A 21,789-nucleotide genomic window follows, 5' to 3' on the forward strand; every position below is an offset into this window, starting at 1 on the left:
CCTCCATCCTCATCCTATGCATACTCACTCCCTGTGTGATCTCATCTAGCACAAAGTTTTCAATACCATTCAAATTTATCTCTAGCACAGACACTTCCCCTGAACTTCAGAGTTTGACAGAAAATGAGGTCATTTTCTCCTCTTGGATAGCTAATGGCAATTCATATTTAACTTGTCCAAACTGGACACTTATCTTCTACCAAACTGGCTATGGTCTTAACCACCTGCCCAGGCCATGGCAACAGCCTCCCAAGTGGTCTCCTTTGGCCACCCTCATCCTCCTGCAGTCTGTTCTCAACAAAGAAGCTAACAATCTTTTTAAAAGGTAAATCAAAGCCTATCACGACTCTATTCAAAACTTTCCAGTGTTTGGTGTAGTAGTTAAGATGCCAATTGAGATGCTTGCATCAGAGTGCCTAGATTCAAGTCTCTGCTCCACTCTGATTCTAGCTTCTTGCTAATGCGCAAGGGGGGAGGCAGCAGGGGATGGCTCCAGTTGAGTTCTAGGTGCATGGGTTTGGCCTGACACAACCCTAGCTGTAGATAGCAATTTGAGAGGTGAACCACTGAATGGGAAATGTCTCTCTCTCTGCTTTTCAAATAAACAAAATAAAATTTAAGAAAAAAGTAAAATAAAACCCTTCCAGTGACGTCTCATCACACATGGTTAAACTCCAAAGTCTTTACAAAGTACTTTAATGTTTTCCCATGGAGATCTAGCTTTCTGACCTCTGTTATCCAACCACTCTCCCCTTTACTCATATCACTTCTGCCATAGTGGTCACCTTGCTATTTCCAAGATATATTCCTTCAGGGCTGGTGCTGTGACATAGTGAGTAAGGCTGCTGCTTGCAGTGCCGGCATCCCATATGGGTGCCGGTTCAAGTCCCTGCTGCTCCACTTCCGATCCAGCTCCCTACTGTGGCCTGGGAGGGTGGTAGAGGATGGCCCAAGTCCTTGGGCCCCTGCACCCATGTGGGAGACCATGAAGAAGTGCCTGGCTTCTGGCTTCAGACTGGCCCAGCCCTGGCCATTTGGGGAGCGAACTAGTGGATGGAAGACCTGTCTCTCTCTGCCCCTCTCTGTAATTCTGCCTTTCAAATAAATAAATAAATAAATATTTTAAAAACATATATACATCATTACCAGAGTGTGTGTTCAGCCTGCCTGTGTTGCATACTTGAGTGCCTGAGTTCAACTCTCAGCTCAGGCTCCTGACTCCAGTTTCCTACCAGTGCAGACCTTGGGAGGCAGCAGTGATGTGTCAAGTAACTGGATTCCTGCCACCCTCTTGGCAGACCTGGGTGTGCTCCTGGCTCATCACTTTTACCCTAGCCTAGCCCCAGCCATTGTAGGTGATTGAAGAGTGATCTACTAGCTCAGAGTTTTCTCTCTGCCTCTCAAAGAAATAGTAGCATTACCCTACCTCTACCCCAAGATACCTTATTCCTCTTCTCTGCTTTGTATTTCCATAAGGCATACTATGTGCTATGTATTTTCATATTTCACTAGTTTGTTTGCTGTCCAGAACAGGAAATTTCTGTTGCTATTTTATTGCTGTTTACCCAACAACAGTGTCTGACACATAAAAAGGCATTTAATAACCCAGATGAATGAATAACTTCTTATCTTCTTCAATCACTAAAGGAGTGCTTCGGGAAAAAGGCTAAACAGAAAAGATAAACTCAGGTCAGAGCATGACAGGGAAAAAAGGTAATTCCAAGCACTTACCTGCTCCCCGACTGGGAGGGTCTCGGGCTGGGGGAGGTGGCCTATTACTCAGTAAAGAGGGGGAGGCTGAGGTGGGTGGAGGAGGTGCCAGGCCTCTGACAGGCCCTGGTGTCTTCCTATGCAAAGAATTGTGTCTCTGTGGAAGCTCAGGGGCTGAATCATTAGTGGGACTGGAGGGTCCATTGGGGACCCCGGGAGGCTGGCGGTAAGGCGGTGGAGGAGGAGCCAGAGACTGGCTACTTGGTCCCGTTCTGATATTCACAGGGGAAGGAGGTGGTTTGACTGGGGGAGGAGCAGGAGGTCCTTCTCGGCCAGGATGAAGCCTCTGTCCAGGCGTTGGCGGCAAGGGTTTCTCTCTGTTGTAGGCTGGGGCTTTGTTGCTGTGCATAGGCAGAGGTGTAGGGGGTGCATTGGCACGCCGCCCTGGGGGGGGCGGGGGCGGGGCAGAGGAGCTGTGCTTCATGCCAGTACTGCTGGTGGTATTAGGCCGAGAGAGGTCTGGCAAAGAGGGTCTCTGCATCCGTGGCAGTTCTGGTAGTGAGGCTCGACTGCTGTCTGTGTCATCCTGAGGACGCCCGCTGGCTGTAGACACTGGAGGCCTGGGGGCGGCAGCTCGAGAACTGGGGACTTGGAGAGCTGGCTTACCAGCTGGATTCTCTATAAACACATCAGACAACACTGGTCAACAGAGCATAGCATATCTATCAGTATCTCTACTTTACCCAGCCTCCTCAGTGCAAACTCCATGGCGGCAAGGACAGTACCTGTATAGTTCTGCTTTTAATCAGGTTTCCAACTCAGGGCCTACTAACAAATATTGCTGATACAAGTGGAGTACATTTTATTTTTAACTGACAAATGATAATTGTATATATCCATGGGGGACACGTCACATACACAAGTCAAGCTGATTTAACATATCCATCACTTCACATACTTCTTTGTGGTGAAAACATTTAAAATCTACTTTCATAATTCTGAAATACATATTAACTATACTCACCATGCTGTATACTACACCACTAACACCTAACTCTTTCCACCTAACTGAAGCCCTGTACCCTTTCACCAGCATCTCTCTTTGCCCCATACCCTGTCTTACCACTTCCCAGCCTCTGATACCCAGCATCTTACTCTCTATTTCTACAAGTTCAACTGGTTCAAATCTCGTATCTAGTGGAAATTATGTGGTGTTTGTGCTTGAGTTCTTTCAGTGAATATAATGTCCTCCAGGTTTATCCATGTTATCACAAATGACAAACTTCTCTTCTCTAAGGCTAAGCAATATTCTCTTGTATATCTATATATTTTCTTTACCCAAGTTGAATAAATTTTTCTTGAATCCCTCAGTTTTTGCTTTTGATTATAACTTCTCCCCTGCTTCCACTCCTCTTTCCTCCCACCTGAGCCACACGCCTCAATCCAAGATGGCCCACTTGGGACAAGTCATCATTAACACACTTGGGAAATAGTCTAAGAAGTATCTATCAGGGGGCCAGCGCTGTGGTGTAGTAGGCTAAGCGTCCACCTGCAGCACCAGCATCCCATACGGGCACTGGTCCTAGTCCCAGATGCTCCTCTTCCAATCCAGCTCTCTGCTATGGCCTGGGAAAACAGTGGAATATGGCTCAAGTCCTTGGGCCCCTGCACCCACGTGGGAAACCCAGAAGAGGCTCCTGGCACCAGACTGGTGCAGTTCTGGCCATTGTGGCCATTTGAGGAGTGAACTAGTGAATGGACGACCTTTCTGTCTGTCTGCTGTAACTCTACCTTTTAAAAAAAAAAAAAAAAAAAAGAAGTATCTATTAGGTACCTGAAGCATCCTTGGCTCCCACAGGTCTGAGCTTGGGCACTCCTCCTTGGAAAAGTCCTCCTTTGGGCTGCAAGGCAGCTGCTCCACAGCCATAACCTCCACTGCTCCCTTTGGGCTCTGGAAAGCACATCATTACAGTATTCACTCTGAGCTGGTACCAAGCCAATCCTTAGGAGGAAGATCTCCCTCATCAGAGCTTTAATTTAAAAAAAGCAAGCTCAGAGCGGCTATCTAGCCTAATGGTTAGGGGGCCTGCAGTGAATATCGAAGCACATTGGTTCAATGCCCAGCTCTGGCTCGACTCTAGTTTCCTGCTGGTGCAGACCCTGGGAGACAATGGTAATGGTCTGAGTAGTTGGGTTCCTGCCACCTGTGAGGGGGGCCTGGACTCAGTTCGTGTATTTTAACTTTAGCCTGATCTACCCCTGGCTATTGCAGGCATTTGGGAAATGAACTGGAGATGGGAGCATGTTCTGTCTCTCTCTGTGCCTCTCAAATAAATAAAATTAAAAATTTAAATTAAAAAGAAAAAAGCTGGAGCCAGCATTGTGGTGTAGCAGGTAATGCTGCTACCTGTTATGCCAGCATCCCATGTGGGCACCAGTTTGATTCCCAGCTGCTCTACTTCAGATCCAGCTCTCTGCTAATGGCCTGAGAAAAGCAGCAGATGACTCAAGTACTTGGGCCCCTGCTACCCACATGGGAGACTTAGATGAAGCTCCTAGGTTCAGCCTGGCCCAGCACTGGCCACTGTGGCCATATGGGGAGCAAACCAGCAGATCTCTCTCTCCCCTTCTCTCTTTCAAATAAATAAATCTTAAAAAGAAAGAAAAAAGCCAGACCTCTGTTCCACAGCTAAAATTCTGCTGTGATAAAAGAGAAAGAATAGCAACAAGCAGCCAATCTTGTCTTATTTAGAGCAAAAGGATAAACAAACACTCCATGTCTCAGATGGTAAAGGGGCCATGAAATGGCCAAGGACACAGGTGTGAACAACATTTTCAGAGGCCTATAGGAATAGACACCTGTAACAATTACAAAACCATCCTGGACTTTAGCCAAGAGGTTTTTAGGTATGTGGTGGTCTTCTCAGAAAACAGCCAAGGACAGGACTCTTAACTCTGAGAATGCTACTGAAATGTCAAGAAGAAACTTTTACAGTATTCAAGTGAACACACAGTAGGAGAGCCAAAGGACATCCAGCAACAAAACTTTTCTACTTTGGACTCAACAATAAAAATGACAGCCCCACAATGCTTGATGTAACAGTTAAAATGCTATACAGAATGTCCACATCTCATACTGGAGTACCTGGGTTTAAATTCCAGCTCCACTCCCAATTCTGGCTTCCTGCTGACATACACCCTGTGAGACAGCAGGTGATGCATCAAGGAGTTGGGTCCCTGCTACCCACGTGAGAGACCACATTGAGTTTCTGGCTCATGGCATTGACCTGACCCAGCCCTGGCTGTTGTGAGAATGTGGGGAATGAACCAGTTGAAAGATATTTCTATTTCTTTCTCTTTCTCTCTCTCTCCCTCCTCCAAATTATTTTTTTGGGAGTAATAGCCCAGCCCAATCTCGAAGTCAATCTTGGGATCCTGATGGTTCACTAGGAAATGAAGCTTAGACTCACTCTCCAGGATGGGAGCACTCCGGTCATTAATGTTGGTCACCTTCTTCAGCTTGGTCCCTTTGCAAATGTCCTGTAAGAGGGCGCCTCGACCTCGCTGCTCATCTCTACTCAGCTTGGGTGGCTCTGTGTTTGCCTAGAGGAAAGGGAAATTTAAGTTCACCCTAAATAAATCCCTCCATTGCAAGTCCAGGATAAATGAGATGCCAAACTGGATTCCAGGAGATAGCTAACCCAGGGGTAAGGAACCTTTTTTCGGCCAAGGGCCATTTGGATATTTATAACATCACTCGTGGCTGGCACTGTGGCATAGCAGGTTACGCCGTTTTTTTATATATATATATAAAACTTTTACTTAATAACTATAAATTTCAAAAGTACAACTTTTGGATTATAGTGGTTGGTTACGCTGTCTTATGCAGTGCTGGCATCCCACATGGGAGCCAGGTCGAATCCCAGATGCTCCACTTCTTTTTTTTTTTTTTTAGATTTATTTATTTATTTGAAAGCATTGTTACACAGAGAGGGAGAGGGAGGGGGAGAGGGGGGTCTTCCATCAGCTGGTTCACTCCCCAGTTGGCTAAAACAGCCGGAACTGTGCCCATCTGAAGCCAGGAGCCAGGAGCTTCTTCCAGGTCTCCCACATGGATGTGGGAGTTCAAGGACTTGGGCCATCTTCTACTGCTTTCCCAGGTCATAGCAGAGAGCTGGATGGTAGGTGGAGCAGCCGGGACTTGAACCAGTGCCCATATGGGATGCCGGCAGCACAGTCAGCAGCTTTACCCGCTACACCACAGTGCTGGCGCCTCCACACTTCTTTAACCTGCCCATGAGGTTCACAACAATTGTCCTGCCTCTGTGATCATCATTAGTGACTTCAAATCCGCCAATGTAACCATGCTTCATCATGACAGTCAGAAACCTGACGATGACCTTGGAGCACAGCCTAATAAGAACCTGGCATTTGCCTCTTTTTTGGGCATTGTTGATGCTCTTGAGAGCACTGCCAGGATGTTCATGCACACCATCGTGGTGGCATGGAAAGAGTAAGCTTCATATTTTATGTCAGCAACTATAGTACCTCTCCAGATGAGTATCTCACCTAAAATGCAACACATCAACCTCATGTTTCTGAATGGGAAGACACAATATTACACATTTGCTAAATATTACACACTTACAGTGTAGAGCATTTTAAACACTCAAGGGAATTTTTTGGAAGCCATTACAAATGATTCCAGGGGTAAGCATTGTTGGGCAGTTGGTTAAGCTGCCACTTGTGCTATGGGCATCCCATACTGAAGTGCCTATTACAGTTCCAACTCCAATCCAGCTTCTGCTAACACACCATGGAAGGCAGAGGAAGATGGTCTAAGTGCTCGGGTCCCTGTTACCCATGTGGGAGACCAAGATGGAATTCTTGGCTCCTGGCTTTGGCCTGGCCCAAACCTGGTTGTTGTAGGCATTTGGGAAGTGATCCAGAGGATGGAAGAGTTCTCTCTCTGTTGCTCTGCCTTTCAAATAAATAAATCCTTTTAAAAAAAAAACAAAAAAACAAAAAAACAAAAAAAACAGGAATTAGTGCTATTGTGTAGCAGTTAAAGCAGCCACCTACAGTGCTGGCATCCCATTTAGGTGCTGGTTGGAGTTCCGGCTGCTCTACTTCTGATCCAGCTCTCTGCTATGGCCTAGAAAAGCAATGGAAGATGGCCCAAGTCCTTGGGTCCCTGTACCACATAGAAGACCCAGAAGAAGCTCCTGGCTCCTGGCTTCAAATCAGCCCAGCTCCAGCCACTGCAGACATCTGGGGAGTAAACCAGCAGATGGAATACTTCTCTCCCTGCCTCTCTTAAGTCTGCCTTTCAAATAAATAAATAAACCTTTTTAAAAAATCAAAAAACAAAACAAGCATAAACAATATAACCTCAGGGAGTAGTTCTGAGAATTAACTAACACTAGGCACAGTGCCTATTGAGTATAAAAGCTCAATGAATGGGGTGCTGGCGCTGTGGCCTAGTGGGTAAAGCTACCGCCAGCAGTGCCAGCATCCCATTTGGACACCGGTTTGAGTCCCAGCTGCTCCATTTCCTGTCCAGCTCTTTGCTATGGCCTGGGAAAGCAGAAGATGGCCCAAATCCTTGAGTCCTTACACCTTCATGGGTGACCCAGAAGAAGCCCCTGGCTCTAGGCTTCGGATTGGTGCAGCTCTGGCTGATGCAGCCAAGTGGGGAGTGAACCAGCGGATGGAAGACCTCTCTCTCTCTCTCTGTCTCCCCTTCTCTCTGTAACTCTGACATTGAAATAAATAAATAGGGCCGGCACCGTGGCTTACTAGGCTAATCCTCCACCTACGGCGCCAGTACCCCGGGTTCTAGTCCCGGTTGGGGCACCGGTTGCTCCTCTTCCAGTTCAGCTCTCTGCTGTGGCCCGGGAAGGCAGTGGAGGATGGCCCAAGTCCTTGCGCCCTGCACCCGCATGGGAGACTAGGAGGAAGCACCTGGCTCCTGGCTTTGGATCAATGCCGCGCGCTGGCCGCAGCACACCAGCCATAGCGGCCATTTGGGGGGTGAACCAACAGAAAAGGAAGACCTTTCTCTCTGTCTCTCTCTCTCTCATGTCTAACTCTGCCTGTCAAAAAAAAAAAATAAAATAAATAAATATTTAAATTTTAAAAAAAAGCTCAATAAATGGTATATTTTGGAAAGAAAAAAGGTATGCACATATGAAAATTTAAGAAGGATATACTGTAAACTAAAATACTCATACTTCTGGAAGTTACTATTATGTCCTAATTCTATATGGTTATCTGTATGTTCTAGTTTTCCTATTCTAAGAACACAAAACACATACAATTATACAATTTTTAAAAAGTTTAATTACAGATAGTTTAATATTTTCTGTTACTGATGTTCTCTAATTTTTCCACAAGCATTTTCAGTACAGAAAAAATTCTAAAAATTATACTACTAAACATTTAATGATATAACAAGCCATTCATGATATATCAATGCATAAGGAAAACAGGTTAGAAATCAGTATGTGGGGCTGGCGCTGTGGCACAGCAGGTAAAGTTGCCGCCTGCAATGCCAGCATCCCATATGGACACTGGTTCAAGTGCAGGCTGCTCTACTTCCAATCCACTCCCTGCTAATGATCTGGAAAAAGCAGCAGAAGATGTCACATGCTTGGGCCCCTGCTACCCACACGGGAGACCTGAAAGAAGCTCCTGGCTTCTGACTTCAGCCTGGCCCAACCTGGGCTTTTGTGGCCATATGGGGAGTGAACCAGTGGATAGAAGATCTCTCTCTCTGTAACTCTGACTTGCAAATAAATAAATAAATCTTAAAAAAGATTATAAATATCACTAGTATCCTTCCATGTCATTAACTATTTTGTAAGATTTTTAAAAAATAAGAAATCATGCTTGGGTCCTGCACCCCATGGGAGACCAGGAGAAGCACCTGGCTCCTGCCATCGGAACAGCGCGGTGCGCCGGCCGCAGCGCGCTACCGCGGCGGCCATTGGAGGGTGAACCAACGGCAAAAGGAAGACCTTTCTCTCTGTCTCTCTCTCACTATCCACTCTGCCTGTCAAAAAAAAAATAAATAAATAATAAGAAGAAATCAATATGCACATACAGTATACCCCTCCTTTTTAAAACACAGATACTAAGAAAGGAAGGGAGAAAGATGACAAATAAAATCTCTATAAATGGCTGGATTACAGGTGATTATTCTTTTTTGCTTACCCACAGTTTCTACATTTTTAAAAACATATTAGCTTGTAAAGAGAAAATTCTTATATTACTAAACAAGTCCAAAAATGAGTTTGCATTCTTCTCTACAAACTTCTCAATGCAAACAGCACCATCATTCAATCAAGCCCCCAAACCAGAATCATTAAACTCTTCCTCACTCTCCCACATCTGTCTTCAAATTCTTGCAAGATTTTACTCTCTAAATATCTCGTCTCCACTCTTCATCCGCATTGCTTCCATGGAGACCCTCAATTTTTTTTTTTTTTTTTTCTTGACAGGCAGAGTGGACAGTGAGAGAGTGAGACAGAGAGAAAGGTCTTCCTTTTTTCCATTGGTTCACCCCTCAATGGCCGCTGCAGCCGGTGCACCACGCTGATCTGAAGCCAGGGGCCAGGTGCTTCTCCTGGTCTCCCATGCGGGTGCAGGACCCAAGCACTTGGGCCACCCTCCACTGCCTTCCCAGGCCACAGCAGAGAGCTGGACTGGAAGAGGAGCAACCAGGACAGAATCTGGCGCCCTGACTGGGACTAGAACCCGGGGTGCCGGCGCTGCAGGCGGAGGATTAGCCTATTGAGACGCAGTGCCGGCCGAGACCCTCAATTTTCAATAACAGCCTTCTCAATCCCCTATCTTCCATCTTGTTCAAAGTGACCTTTCTAATACAAATCCAAACAGGTTACTCCTGCAGCTAAAAATACTTCAACATCTCCCCCACTGTCATAAGAAAAATTCAAAACCCTGAGCCTATATCTCTAGCTTCATTCCTCAGCTCAGCCCCTTCAAGCACTAATCCAAACTTTGACACGCTTTCTCACCATCAGCACCTCTCTACCGTCTGCTTCCTCAACGTTAAGTGCCCTCCTCCCTCTTCTTTCTGACTGAACTCTACTCATTGCTTAAGACTCGATTCAAGCATCAGCTCCCCCCTCAGCCAGGAAGCCTCCTTCCACTACCTTCTTTTCTTCTCCAACTATAGCCAGAGCAGCTCTGCCTTTATCTATTTCATTTATTGGGCTTCCACACAAAACTTCACCTAAGATGGGGTTCTAAAAAATGTCTGAAAAACAGAGGTTATGACAAGAAATCAAAAGTTGGCAGATCTGAATTCCATCCTAATTCTGAAACAAATTAGATAGGGGAGTTTTTTTACTACCTCCAGGCCATTCTCTTTAAAGCTGCTTTTATTTCTAAATTTCACAGAAATGAGAGAGCACACAAATTCTTTCTCACGTGACACCAGATCACAATCCAGGTATGATTAAAGTGACCACCTTTTTGATTCACAAAATACACTGCTTTTTCTCCTCTCATTGTTGAACCTTTCAATCTTTTTACCAATAAATTTTCTGAACTCCTTTCCTTATTGATAGGGCATTAGACTTGATGGACTTGATTTTAAAAATGAACTAACTTGACAGCAAAAAGCAACCACCAGGAATCCCTATCTTTTTTCTTAAGGATGCCAGAGAACTGACATGCTGGCCTTTATGGAGCAAATAGTTTTAGGGGGAAACACTAGCTCCTCCTCCAATGACACCTGTTCAAATCTCCATTTAGAATGGACCAGGACAAGGAAACAAGACATCCATTATGGTCCAAAGAGGACATCTCAAGAATCACCACTAGCTGATGAGGACAAACTTGTTACTTTGTCATCTTCCTAGAGCACATGTCTTATATAGGAGCCCCAAGTATTTATTAATTAATACTAGGACTAAAAATCTTGGATGCTAAAATTAGAATTAAAGAGCAGGTTCACAATAAAAATGCTATGGGTAGGAACATCGAGAATTTTCTAAGAAAAGGGGTAAGAAAAAAAAAAGAGTAATGTAAAGCCCATTCCATCCATTTCCTCAAATGTTCTGAGTTGGCCTGGTGCAAGGGCTACCTACCTGATTAAAAGTGGGAGGTGGAGGAGGACCAGGTGGGGGTGGAGGGGGAGGAGGAATTGGCATCCTTGCCCTGCTCCCAGTTGGCACTGCTCTCTCCCCGTCTTTATTTGCAGCTTTGGGTCACTCATATACCTGTAAACAAACAGAAACTCCTAAAAACAACTTTCCCATTAGAAATACTGAAGGCCCAGGAGAATGAGATGGCTAGGCACAGCACCCAACAGACAAACGCCTCCCCTCCTCGCCACACCCAGGTAGAGGCCAGGGCTTGAAGAGCTTTCTCTGTAAAAGGTCAGATGACACACTTTTGGTTTAGGGACAACACAGGGTTTCTGTTATCTAATACCCTTTTTTTGTTCATCTTTGCTGTTTATGAATGAATTTCATTTTCTTACAGTTTTAGGTTCACAGAAAAACTGAGCAAACAATAGAGAGATCTCATCCCCCGTTCCTACATGTGCCTAACATCCCGCACCACATCGTACCTTGGTTAAAACTGAGAAGTCCTCAGCAACACATCATTATCACCTAAAGTGCACAGCCTACATTAGGGTTCATTGTTGTCGTTCACTCTATAGGTCTTCACAAATGTATGATGTATCCACCATTGCGGAATCAAACACAATAGTTTCACTGCCTGAAAATCCTGTGTGCTCTGCCCATTCAACTCCCCTCTCCCCGCCAACCCTGGGCAACCACTGATCTTATTGTCTTCAGTTTTCCTTTTCTAAAATGTCACATGGTTGAAATCATATACATCTATATTTTCAGACTGGCTTCTTACATTTCTTAAGAAAACTTAAGCTTTGTTCTTGTTCTCTTATTTTTAAGCTTACTTCTTACTAGCACTGAATAATAGCCAATTGTCAATATACTACACCCCACTTATTCACTCACCTACTGAAGGACATATCTTAGTTGCTTCCAAGTTTTGGTAATTATAAAGTAGCTACAAACATTCATGTGCAGATTTTTGTGTAGACAAGTTTTCAATTTATGTGGATGGGTATCAAGAAGTGAGACTGCTGAATCTACATGTTAAGAATATGTTAAGTTCTACCTGAAACTAACAAAGTTCTTCCAAAGTGGCTGAACCACTCTCCATTTTCTTCAGCAATGCATAAGAGTTCCTACTGCTCTACATGTTCACCAGCATTTGGTATGCTTAGTGTTTTGAATTTTGGCCATTCTAATAGGTCTGCAGTGATATCTTGTTTTAATTTGCAATTCCCATTGTGACTTATGTTGAACATCTTTTCATTTGCTAATTTGCCATCTGTTTAGGTATCTGTGTGTGTGTGTTTGGTTTTTTTTTTTTTTTTTTTGGACAGGCAGAGTGGACAGTGAGAGAGAGAGACAGAGAGAAAGGTCTTCCTTTTGCCGTTGGTTCACCTCCCAAATGGCTGTCACAGCTGGCACTGCGCCAATCCGAAGGCAGGAGCCAGGTGTTTCTCCTGGTCTCCCTTGCGGGCGCAGGGCCCAAGAACTTGGGCCATCCTTCACTGCACTCCCAGGCCACAGCAGAGAGCTGGACTGGAAGAGCAACTGGGACAGAATCCGGCGCCCCGACCAGGACTAGAACCCGGGGTGCTGGCGCCGCAGGCGGAGGAATAGTCAATTGAGCCGCGGCGCTGGCCATGTTTGTGTGTTTTTTAAAGATATATTTATTTATTTGAAAGTCAGAGTTACAGAGAGGCAGAGGAAGAGAGAAAGAGAGAGAGGTCTTCCATCCACTGATTCACTCCCCAGATGGCTGCAATGGCCACAGCTGGGCTGATTCGAAGCAAGGAGCTTCTTCTGGGTCTCCCATGTGGGTGCAATGGCCCAAGGACTTGGGCCATCCTCTACTCCTTTCCCAGGTCATAGCAGAGAGCTGGATTGGAACTGGAGCAGCCGGGACTCAAACCAGTGCCCCTAAGGGATGCCAGCACTGCAGGTGGCGGCTCTACCCACTGCACCACAGTGCCAGCCCCATAAGATTGTCTTAAACCTTTCTTGTCATCTGCAAATTGTACTCATGGTGCTGAATTATTTTGGCTTCCAGTTTTAGAGGGTCATAAAATAGGATTTCCTTAGGAAAGTTGTTTGGGAATGGTTATTGTCCTTGAGCTCTATTTTATCTTTGCTCATGACTTTAATATCTTAGGGTTAAGCATCTGGTTTTAGTTTCATCCATAACATGAGAATTTCTTACAGACTGTAATAGGGGGACAACTGTATATTTTTTGAATGTTAAGCGTTTTATAGCCTGATAAGTGGCTGTGGTATTTATGCTGTGATCACATTCCAGGGATATGACTGTACCACAAGTTAGTGAACTGTGGCCCATGAGTCAGATCTGGTTCTTGGCCTGTTTTTTGAATGGCCCACAAACTAAGAATGGTTTTTATATTTTTGAGAGGTTGTAAAAGTCAAGAGAATGAGAAGACAGGCAACATATTAGGGGAAAATATTTGCAGACAACATAAACTGTTAGAAGCTCTTGGCTCCTGCCTTCAGATCAGCCCAGCTCCAGCCATTATGGCCATTTGGGGAGTGAACCAGCGGATGGAAATACTCTCTCTCTCTCTCCCTCTCTGTCTGTCTCTCTGTCTCTGTAACTTTGTTTTTCAAATAAATAAATAAATCTTAAAAAAAAAAAAAAAAAAGACAGCCTCACAATCAATCAATCCATGAAGACCTACTTCCAAGCAAGGTGATTAATGAAATTAGGACAAAGGTGTGTACAAAGCCAAGCCCGAAAATCTAGCCAGCATGGCAACCCACTGGGCAGGCCTGGTTCCGAATTCCTTATGGGGAGGTCAAAAATCTCTCTGTAAATAAAGGAGTAAAATCGCCGGCGCCACAGCTCAATAGGCTAATCCTCCGCCTTGCAGCGCTGGCACCCCGGGTTCTAGTCCTGGTTGGGGCGCCGGATTCTGTCCCGGTTGCCCCTCTTCCAGGCCAGCTCTCTGCTGTGGCCTGGGAGTGCAGTGGAGGATGGCCCAAGTGCTTGGGGCCTGCACCCGCATGGGAGACCAGGAGAAGCACCTGGCTCCTACCTTCGGATCAGCACAGCGCGCCAGCCGCAATGGCAATTGGGAGGTGAACCAACGGAAAAGGAAGACCTTTCTCTCTGTCTCACTCTCTCACTGTCCACTCTGCCTGTAAAAAATAAATAAATAAATAAATAAAAGGAGTAACAAACACGTCTCTCAACTCTCAGGGAATTATAAAAGGAAAGAGAAAATACTCTATAAAACTAGGAACTTTTGCATCAGAATAGGGTTTGATCAGAAATGTGACTGAAAATTTTCAAAATTCCAACTCCTATTGAGGTGACGCCACTACAGGGCGGCTGCTCTTTAGAGCTGTATGCTGCAAGCACACAGAGCTGAACCCTGCTCTGGTCAGGTGCTTCCCAAGGGGCACAGTGTCTGAACTAACTTCAAAAACAAGTAGATAACTCTGCTCTAAGGGAAATACCTTTTCATTTCTGGTTTCAAAGCTAAGTGAAGTCTTTCTTTGCTAGGGATCTAACACACTAGGCTTTAAAAATTGATCAAAATAGTAAACCCTCGAAACAGAACATCTGTCACTGGTGGGTAAATTTAAAATTTAAAAAAAAAAAAAAAAAAAAAACACAAGAAAAATAGGAAAAAAAATTCTTTTTGAATTCCTTGGGTTTACCATGACCATTCCAAAGACCCCACAACATTTTCTTTTTTAAGCTTTTTTTTTTTTTTTTTTTTTTCTGACAGGCAGAGTGGACAGTGAGAGAGAGAGACAGAGAGAAAGGTCTTCCTTTGCCGTTGGTTCACCCTTGAATGGCCGCTGTGGCCAGTGCACTGCGGCCGGCGCACCGCACTGATCCGATGGCAGGAGCCAGGTGCTTCTCCTGGTCTCCCATGGGGTGCAGGGCCCAAATATTTGGGCTATCCTCCACTGCACTCCCGGGCCATAGCAGAGAGCTGGCCTGGAAGAGGGGCAACCGGGATAGAATCTGGCGCCCCGACCGGGACTAGAACCCGGTGTGCCAGTGCCGCAAGGCGGAGGATTAGCCTATTGAGCCACGGCGCCGGCCATCCCACAGCATTTTCAAAAGAAGCTTGTGGGAAACAAATGCAGAAACAAACATTTTAACTAATTCAAGTTACCCCAGTTCTTGTCTTCTCTGGAGTTCTAGTTTTACTGACCACTGGCCATTGCCAAGGTTGAAATGATCTCCTAGAATTACCTGGAAAAAAAAAAAAAAAGATTCAAAACTTGTCCCTAATTCTTTCCATATCCATAGATGGTCCAACCTATACACTCTAAGGTATGTAAAGTCCTAAAAGTGCAACCTTATGTCTGATGGTGAATTCCACTTAGGCAAAGCAGTAATTCTCTAGCAAGACAAATCTTGTTTTAAAGCAATCCAGTGGAAAAGACCACCAACAGATTACAGTTAAAGATGTCTTCTTAAATTAAGCACAATTCAAACTCCAATTTCAAAACAGATCTATCAAAGAAGACCACCTTCATCAAGTGATGACTTTACTCTTAACTACAAGCAGCAGTCTTCATTCCTTCTTCTGGCTCCAGAACGCTGCATGCAGGATATGCTCCTATCAGTGATATGTTTATATATATACACACATACATTATTTATTTAATTACTTATTTATCTGAAAGGCAGAAAAACAGAAACAGAGAGATCTCCCATCCATTAGTTCACTCTCCAATGTCCATAACAACCAGGGCTGGGCTAGGCTGAAGACTGGAACTATTAAATTTAGGTCTCCCAACTACTTGAGCCATGACTTGCTGCCTTCCAGAGTATGCATCAGCAGGATCTGGGAATTGGGAATGCAACCAGGATTTGAACCCAAACATTATAATACAGCACACAGTTGGCCCAAGTGGTGTCTTAACAGCCACATCAAACACCTGTCCCAGTGATATTTATTAAGTAATAATAAATAATAGTATTATTACCCTTCCAATTTCATAGGTAAAGACATCAAAGTCTCAAGATTAGAATTGTATCTGTTAGGGCCAACACTGTGGCATAGTGGGTGGGGCCGCCGCCTACAATGCCAGCATCGCATGTAGGTGCCAGTTCGAGTTCCGGCTGCTCCACTTCCGATCCAGCTCTCTGCTGCGGCCCGGGAAAGCAGTAGAGGATGGCCCAAGTCCTTGGGCCCCTGCATCCACATGGGAGACCCAGAGCAGGCTCCTGGCGCCTGGCTTCAGATTAGCGCAGCTCCAGGTGTTGCAGCCAACTAGGGAGTGAACCAGCAGATGAAAGACCTTTTTCTCTCTCTGCCTTTCCTTCTCTCTCTGTGTAACTCTTTCAAATAAATAAATAAATCTTTAAAAAAAAAAAAAAAGAGAGAGAGAAATGTATCTGTGCAAACTAGAAAGATAAACTAGGCTGGCGCCGTGGCTTAACAGGCTAATCCTCCGCCTTGCGGCGCCGGCACACCGGGTTCTAGTCCCGGTTGGGGCGCCGGATTCTATCCCGGTTGTCCCTCTTCCAGGCCAGCTCTCTGCTATAGCCCAGGAAGGCAGTCGAGGATGGCCCAAGTCCCTGGGCCCTGCACCCACATGGGAGACCAGGAGAAGCACCTGGCTGCTGGCTTCGGATCAGCGAGATGAGCCGGCCGCAGCAGCCATTGGAGGGTGAACCAACGGCAAAAAGGAAGACCTTTCTCTCTGTCTCTCTCTCTCACTATCCACTCTGCCTGTCAAAAAAAAAGATAAACTAATAGAAGGCAACTGTCCAATATCACCCAGGAATAAACTGCATTAGGACACATATCAAGATTTTCTGAGCCCTTCCCTTCCACTAACCACTATCAGGAAAACACGCAAAAAACACTCCTGAAAATTGGTGTGGTTGAGCAATTTTCTATTATTTTTCCTCAATTTTTCATGCTTCAATAAAGTTAGTGTTGTTGTTTTTTTTTTTAAGATTTACTTATTTGGGCCTGCGCTGCGGCTCAATAGGCTAATCCTCCGCCTTCGGCGCCGGCACCCCAGGTTCTAGTCCCGGTCGGGGTGTCGGATTCTGTCCCGGTTGCCCCTCTTCCAGGCCAGATCTCTGCTGTGGCCCGAGAGTGCAGTGGAGGATGGCCCAAGTGCTTGGGCCCTGCACCCGCATGGGAGACCAGGAGAAGCACCTGGCTCCTGGCTTCGGATCAGGAGGGTGAACCAACGGCAAAAGGAAGACCTTGCTCTCTCTCTCTCTCTCTCTCACTGTCCACTCTGCCTGTCAAAAATAAATAAATAAAAAAAGATTTACTTATTTGAAAGTCAGAGTTACATAGAGAGAGAGAAGGAGAAGCAGAGAGAAAGAGAGGTCTTCCATCCGCTGATTCACTCTCCAATTGGCCACAACAGCTGGAGCTGGGCCAATCCGAAGCCAGGAGCCAGGAACTTCTTCCAGGTCTCCCACGTGGGTGCAGGGACCCAAGGACGTGGGCCATCTTCTACTGCTTCCCAGCCCATAGCAGAGAGCTGGATTGGAAGTGGGGCAGCTGGGACTGGCGCCCTATGGGATGCCAGCACTGCAGGTGGCAGTTTTACCCACTACACCACAGTGCCGGCCCCTCAATAAAGCTTTATTAACTAAAAGAAAAAGAGGGGTAGGCATGATGATACAGCAGGTTACACCACCACTTGCGATGCCCGCATCCCATATTGGAGTGCCAGTTCGGGTCCCAGCTACTCCACTTCTGACCAGCTTCCTGCTAATGTGCCTGAAAAGGCAGTAGATGACAGCTCAAGTGCTACCCATATAGGAGACCTAGAAAGAATTCCTGTTCCTGGCTTTAGCCTGGTCCAGCCTTGCTGTTGTGGGCTTTTTGGCAGTGAACCAGTGGATCAATCTCTCTCTCTCTCTACCTCCATTCTCCCTCTCCCCTTCCCTGTCACTCTACTCTTCTAATTAATTTACTAAATCTTAAGGAAAAAAAGTCACACTGTCCATAGTAGTGATATCATTTGAGATAGAAATACTAGGCCGGGCCGGCGCCGCGGCTCACTAGGCTAATCCTCCGCCTTGCGGCGCCGGCACACTGGGTTCTAGTCCCGGTCGGGGCACCGATCCTGTCCCGGTTGCCCCTCTTCCAGGCCAGCTCTCTGCTGTGGCCAGGGAGTGCAGTGGAGGATGGCCCAAGTGTTTGGGCCCTGCACCCCATGGGAGACCAGGATAAGCACCTGGCTCCTGCCATCAGATCAGCGTGGTGCGCCGGCCGCAGCGCGCTACCGCGGCGGCCATTGGAGGGTGAACCAACGGCAAAAGGAAGACCTTTCTCTCTGTCTCTCTCTCACTATCCACTCTGCCTGTCAAAAAAAAAAAGAAAAGAAAAAAAAGAAATACTAGGCCGGAGCTGTGGCTCAACAGGCTAATCCTCCGCCTAGTGGTGCTGGCACACAGGGTTCTAGTCCCAGTCGGGGTGCCAGATTCTGTCCCGGTTGCCCCTCTTCCAGGCCAGCTCTCTGCTATGGCCCGGGAGTGCAGTGGAGGATGGCCCAAGTGCCTGGGCCCTGCACCCGCATGGGAGACCAGGAGAAGCACCTGGCTCCTGCCTTCGGATCAGTGCGGTACGCCGGCCATGGCGGCCATTGGAGGGGGAACCAACGGCAAAAGGAAGACCTTTTTCTGTCTCTCTCTCTCTCTCTCAATCCACTATGCCTGTCAAAAAAAAAGAAAAGAAAAGAGATAGAAATACTAATTACCGCGCCGGCACACCGGGTTCTAGTCCCAGTCGGGGCACCGATCCTGTCCTGGTTGCCCTTCTCCAGGTCAGCTCTCTGCTGTGGCCAGGGAGTGCAGTGGAGGATGGCCCAAGTGCTTGGGCCCTGCACCCGCATGGGAGACCAGGAGAAGCACCTGGCTCCTGCCATCAGAACAGCACGGTGCGCTGGCCGCAGCGCACCTACCGCAGCGGCCATTGGAGGGTGAACCAACGGCAAAAAGGAAGACCTTTCTCTCTGTCTCCCTCTACTGTCCACTCTGCCTGTCAAAAATTTAAAAAAAAAAAAAAAAGAAATACTAATTACCCTGATTTGATCATGACATATCATATCCATTTATCAAATTACAACACTATAGCCCATAAATAACAGTAAATATGATATCAATTAGGGGCCATCATTGTGGTATAGTAGTGGAAGATTCTATGTGTCTCTCCTCTATAATTCTGCCTTTCAAATAAATAAAAAATAAATTAAAATGTAAGTAGGAGGCTTAAATGAACCTAAAGTCACAATCAAAGTAAACCTGAAGTTCAATCAGTTATTTCACTAATCCCATAGAACATGCTTGATCTCTTGACTTAAGTGCAGCTCTAGATGTATAAACTAGAAGCCTTCCAGGGTTAAAAGTCACCTGATGATAATCCGCCTGCCTGTCCACCTGCCTTCAACTTTGCTCCTGAAAAGCAGTACAGTATGGGGAGGCAGTAGCTCATTACCACAATGGCTGGAAAGCCATCCACTCTCCAAGTTGGGAAAAGAGCCAGGAGCTGCCTAGGAGTATTCACGTGCTACTCAAGGAGACTGACAAATAGCAAATAGAAGCCAAACAGGCTCCTATAATTACTTTGGGAATGAATGCCAACACAGAACTAAAAACACACCTTCTGTGTTCTAAGCCAGACTATAGTAGAGGGTTTCCACTAAAGCATTTCAGGTTTCTCTAAAATGCAAGAAAACAGATTAGAATAACTTTCATGTTATACATATTTCACAACTCAAAAAAAAAAAAAAAGAGGCTTTAAATAGCTCATAGCTCTCTTCTCTCAATAGAGAAGGTGTTACCTCCTCTGTGAAATGCAATTCAGTCAAATCTCTGGTAAAACAGATTTCTATCATGTATTGAAACAAAATTAATTAAAATTCCAAGGTTACTTGATGAAGGGAAAATTATTTTCCTACTACAAGCATTCTTTATCATGAAAATTCAACTGTGTGGCAAATCTGACTGATCAAAAAGTAATTTAAAAAGTCACATATCAAACATGAATATTTAAACAGAAATTCCTAGGACAACTACAGCAAACTAAACCTGCATGCTTTTGTCTTTAGAGCAATGAGTTTTCACTGTTATAAGCAGCCTACAACCTGAAAAAGAACAAGAAGGAGACCAAAGATATATAACTTCATGATAAAATCTCTTTAGGGGGTTGGTGCCATGGCGCAGTAGGTTAATCCTCCACCTGAGGCACCTGCATCCCATATGGGCTCTGGTTCTAATCCTGGCTGCTTCTCTTCCAATCCAGCTCTCTGCCTTGGCCTGGGAAAGCAGTAGAACATGGTCCAAGTCCTTGGGCCCCTGCACCCACATAGGAGATCAGGAAGAAGAACGTGCCTGGCTCCTGGCTTTGGATTGGCACAGCTCCAGCCGTTGTGGCCATTTGGGGAGTGAACCAACAAAGGAAGACCTTTCTCTCTGTCTCTCCCTCACACTGTCTGTAACTCTCTCAAATAAATAAATAAAATCTTAAATAAATAAATAAATAAATTAAATCTCTTCAGATCGGGCATTTAACCAGCAACAAAATGCCCAGACCCCACAACAGAGTATGCTGGTTCCATTCCCAGCTCCAGCTTCCAGCTTGGTAATGACTCAGCTGGGCTCCTGCCCTCCATGTGAGACCTAGATTCCGATCCTGGCTTCCAGCTTCAGCCCCAGCCCAGCCTGGCAACTGCAGGCATGTGAGGAGTGAATCAGCCTATGCAGGAGTACTCATCTGCTCACTTACTCTGCTTCTCAAATATTTTCTAAACCTTTCAAATAGAATCTCGCTAATAAAAGCATAAGGCGGCCAGCGCAGCGGCTCACTTGGCTAATCCTCCACCTGCGGCGCCAGCACCCCAGATTCTAGTCCTGTTTGGAGCGCTGGTTCTGTCCTGGTTGCTCCTCTTCCAGTCCAGCTCTCTGCTGTGGCCCGGGAGTGCAGTGGAGGATGGCCCAAGTCCTTGGGCCCTGCACTTGCATGGGAAACCAGGGGGAAGCACCGGGTTCCTGGCTTCGGATCGTGCAGCGCGCCAGCCGTAGCAGCCATTTGTGGGGTGAACCAATGGAAGGAAGACCTTTCTCTCTGTCTCTCTCACAGTCTAACTCTGCCTGTCCAAAAAAAAAAAAAAAAAAAACACAAGGCTACATCACAATAATGCAGTGTTTTCTCCTAATGTAACTCTTTCCTCTTGTTCCAGATTTGTTTTTTAAGATTTATTTATTTATTTTAAAGGCAGAGTTAGAGAGAGGCAGAGGTCTTCCAGCCACTGTTCATTCCTCAGATGACCACAATGTCTGGAGTTGTGCCGATCCGAATCTAGGAGTCAGGAGCTTCTTCCGGGTCTCCCATGTGGGTGCAGGGGCCCAAGGACTTGGGCCATCTTCTACTGCTTTCCCAGGCCATAGCAGAGAGCTGGATTGGAAGAGGAGCAGCCAGGACTAGAACCAGAACCCATCTGGGATGCTGGCACTCTAGGTCAGGGCTTTAACCTGCTGTGCCACAGCGCTGGGCGCTCCCACACAGTTTTTTAATTGAGCACTGTTTCTGTGACTTTGTTCACAAAAATTACTTCAACGGACGCTGTAAAAATCTGTTAGAGCTGTTTCTACAAAGCTTCTCCTATGAGAACACAAATGAGCTCTAAATCAGAGCCAACATGGCTTCCTCAGGCTGTACTTAGCTAATAAGAGCCATAAGATTTCCAAGAACTGGCCTCTACAACACTACTAAGACAAGTACTATTTGGCATCTGACCTGCAAGCAATTCACAGCAAGCACTGAGTAGTTATAAACACGTTTCCAGAAGCTTTACAGACCAGCAGTAAAAGACACACCTGTTTTTCCTCTCTAGACCTAGGAATCTATAATATATTATAAAAAGAGAACATGCCCTTTCATATTGTCTGGATTAAAAACAGGTGCCAGTGCTGTGGCACAGCAGGTTAAAACCCCAGCCTGCAGCGCTGGCATCCCAT

At 45.8% G+C, this 21,789-nt stretch overlaps 1 protein-coding gene across 6 annotated transcripts in view; it reads right to left on the reverse strand.

The window, feature by feature from the left end:
• The window catches only part of WIPF2 (WAS/WASL interacting protein family member 2), a 60,635-nt gene that overhangs the window by 19,473 nt on the left and 19,373 nt on the right, over positions 1–21,789 (reverse strand). For 5 of the 6 annotated variants that reach the window (XM_062215467.1, XM_062215471.1, XM_062215470.1 and 2 more), the window contains exons 2-5: positions 10,827–10,958; positions 5,181–5,313; positions 3,545–3,661; positions 1,732–2,388 (exon numbers count right to left, since the gene is read on the reverse strand). In XM_062215467.1, the coding sequence (XP_062071451.1) occupies positions 1,732–2,388; positions 3,545–3,661; positions 5,181–5,313; positions 10,827–10,889 (970 nt within the window). In that variant the 5' untranslated portion in view covers positions 10,890–10,958. Of the gene's footprint in view, positions 1–1,731; positions 2,389–3,544; positions 3,662–5,180; positions 5,314–10,826; positions 10,959–14,962; positions 15,043–21,789 lie in introns of all 6 variants that reach the window. The other variant, XM_062215468.1, reaches the window with a different exon arrangement.

This window comes from Lepus europaeus, chromosome 18 (genome assembly GCF_033115175.1).
Source record: "Lepus europaeus isolate LE1 chromosome 18, mLepTim1.pri, whole genome shotgun sequence".
Taxonomy (NCBI): domain Eukaryota; kingdom Metazoa; phylum Chordata; class Mammalia; order Lagomorpha; family Leporidae; genus Lepus; species Lepus europaeus.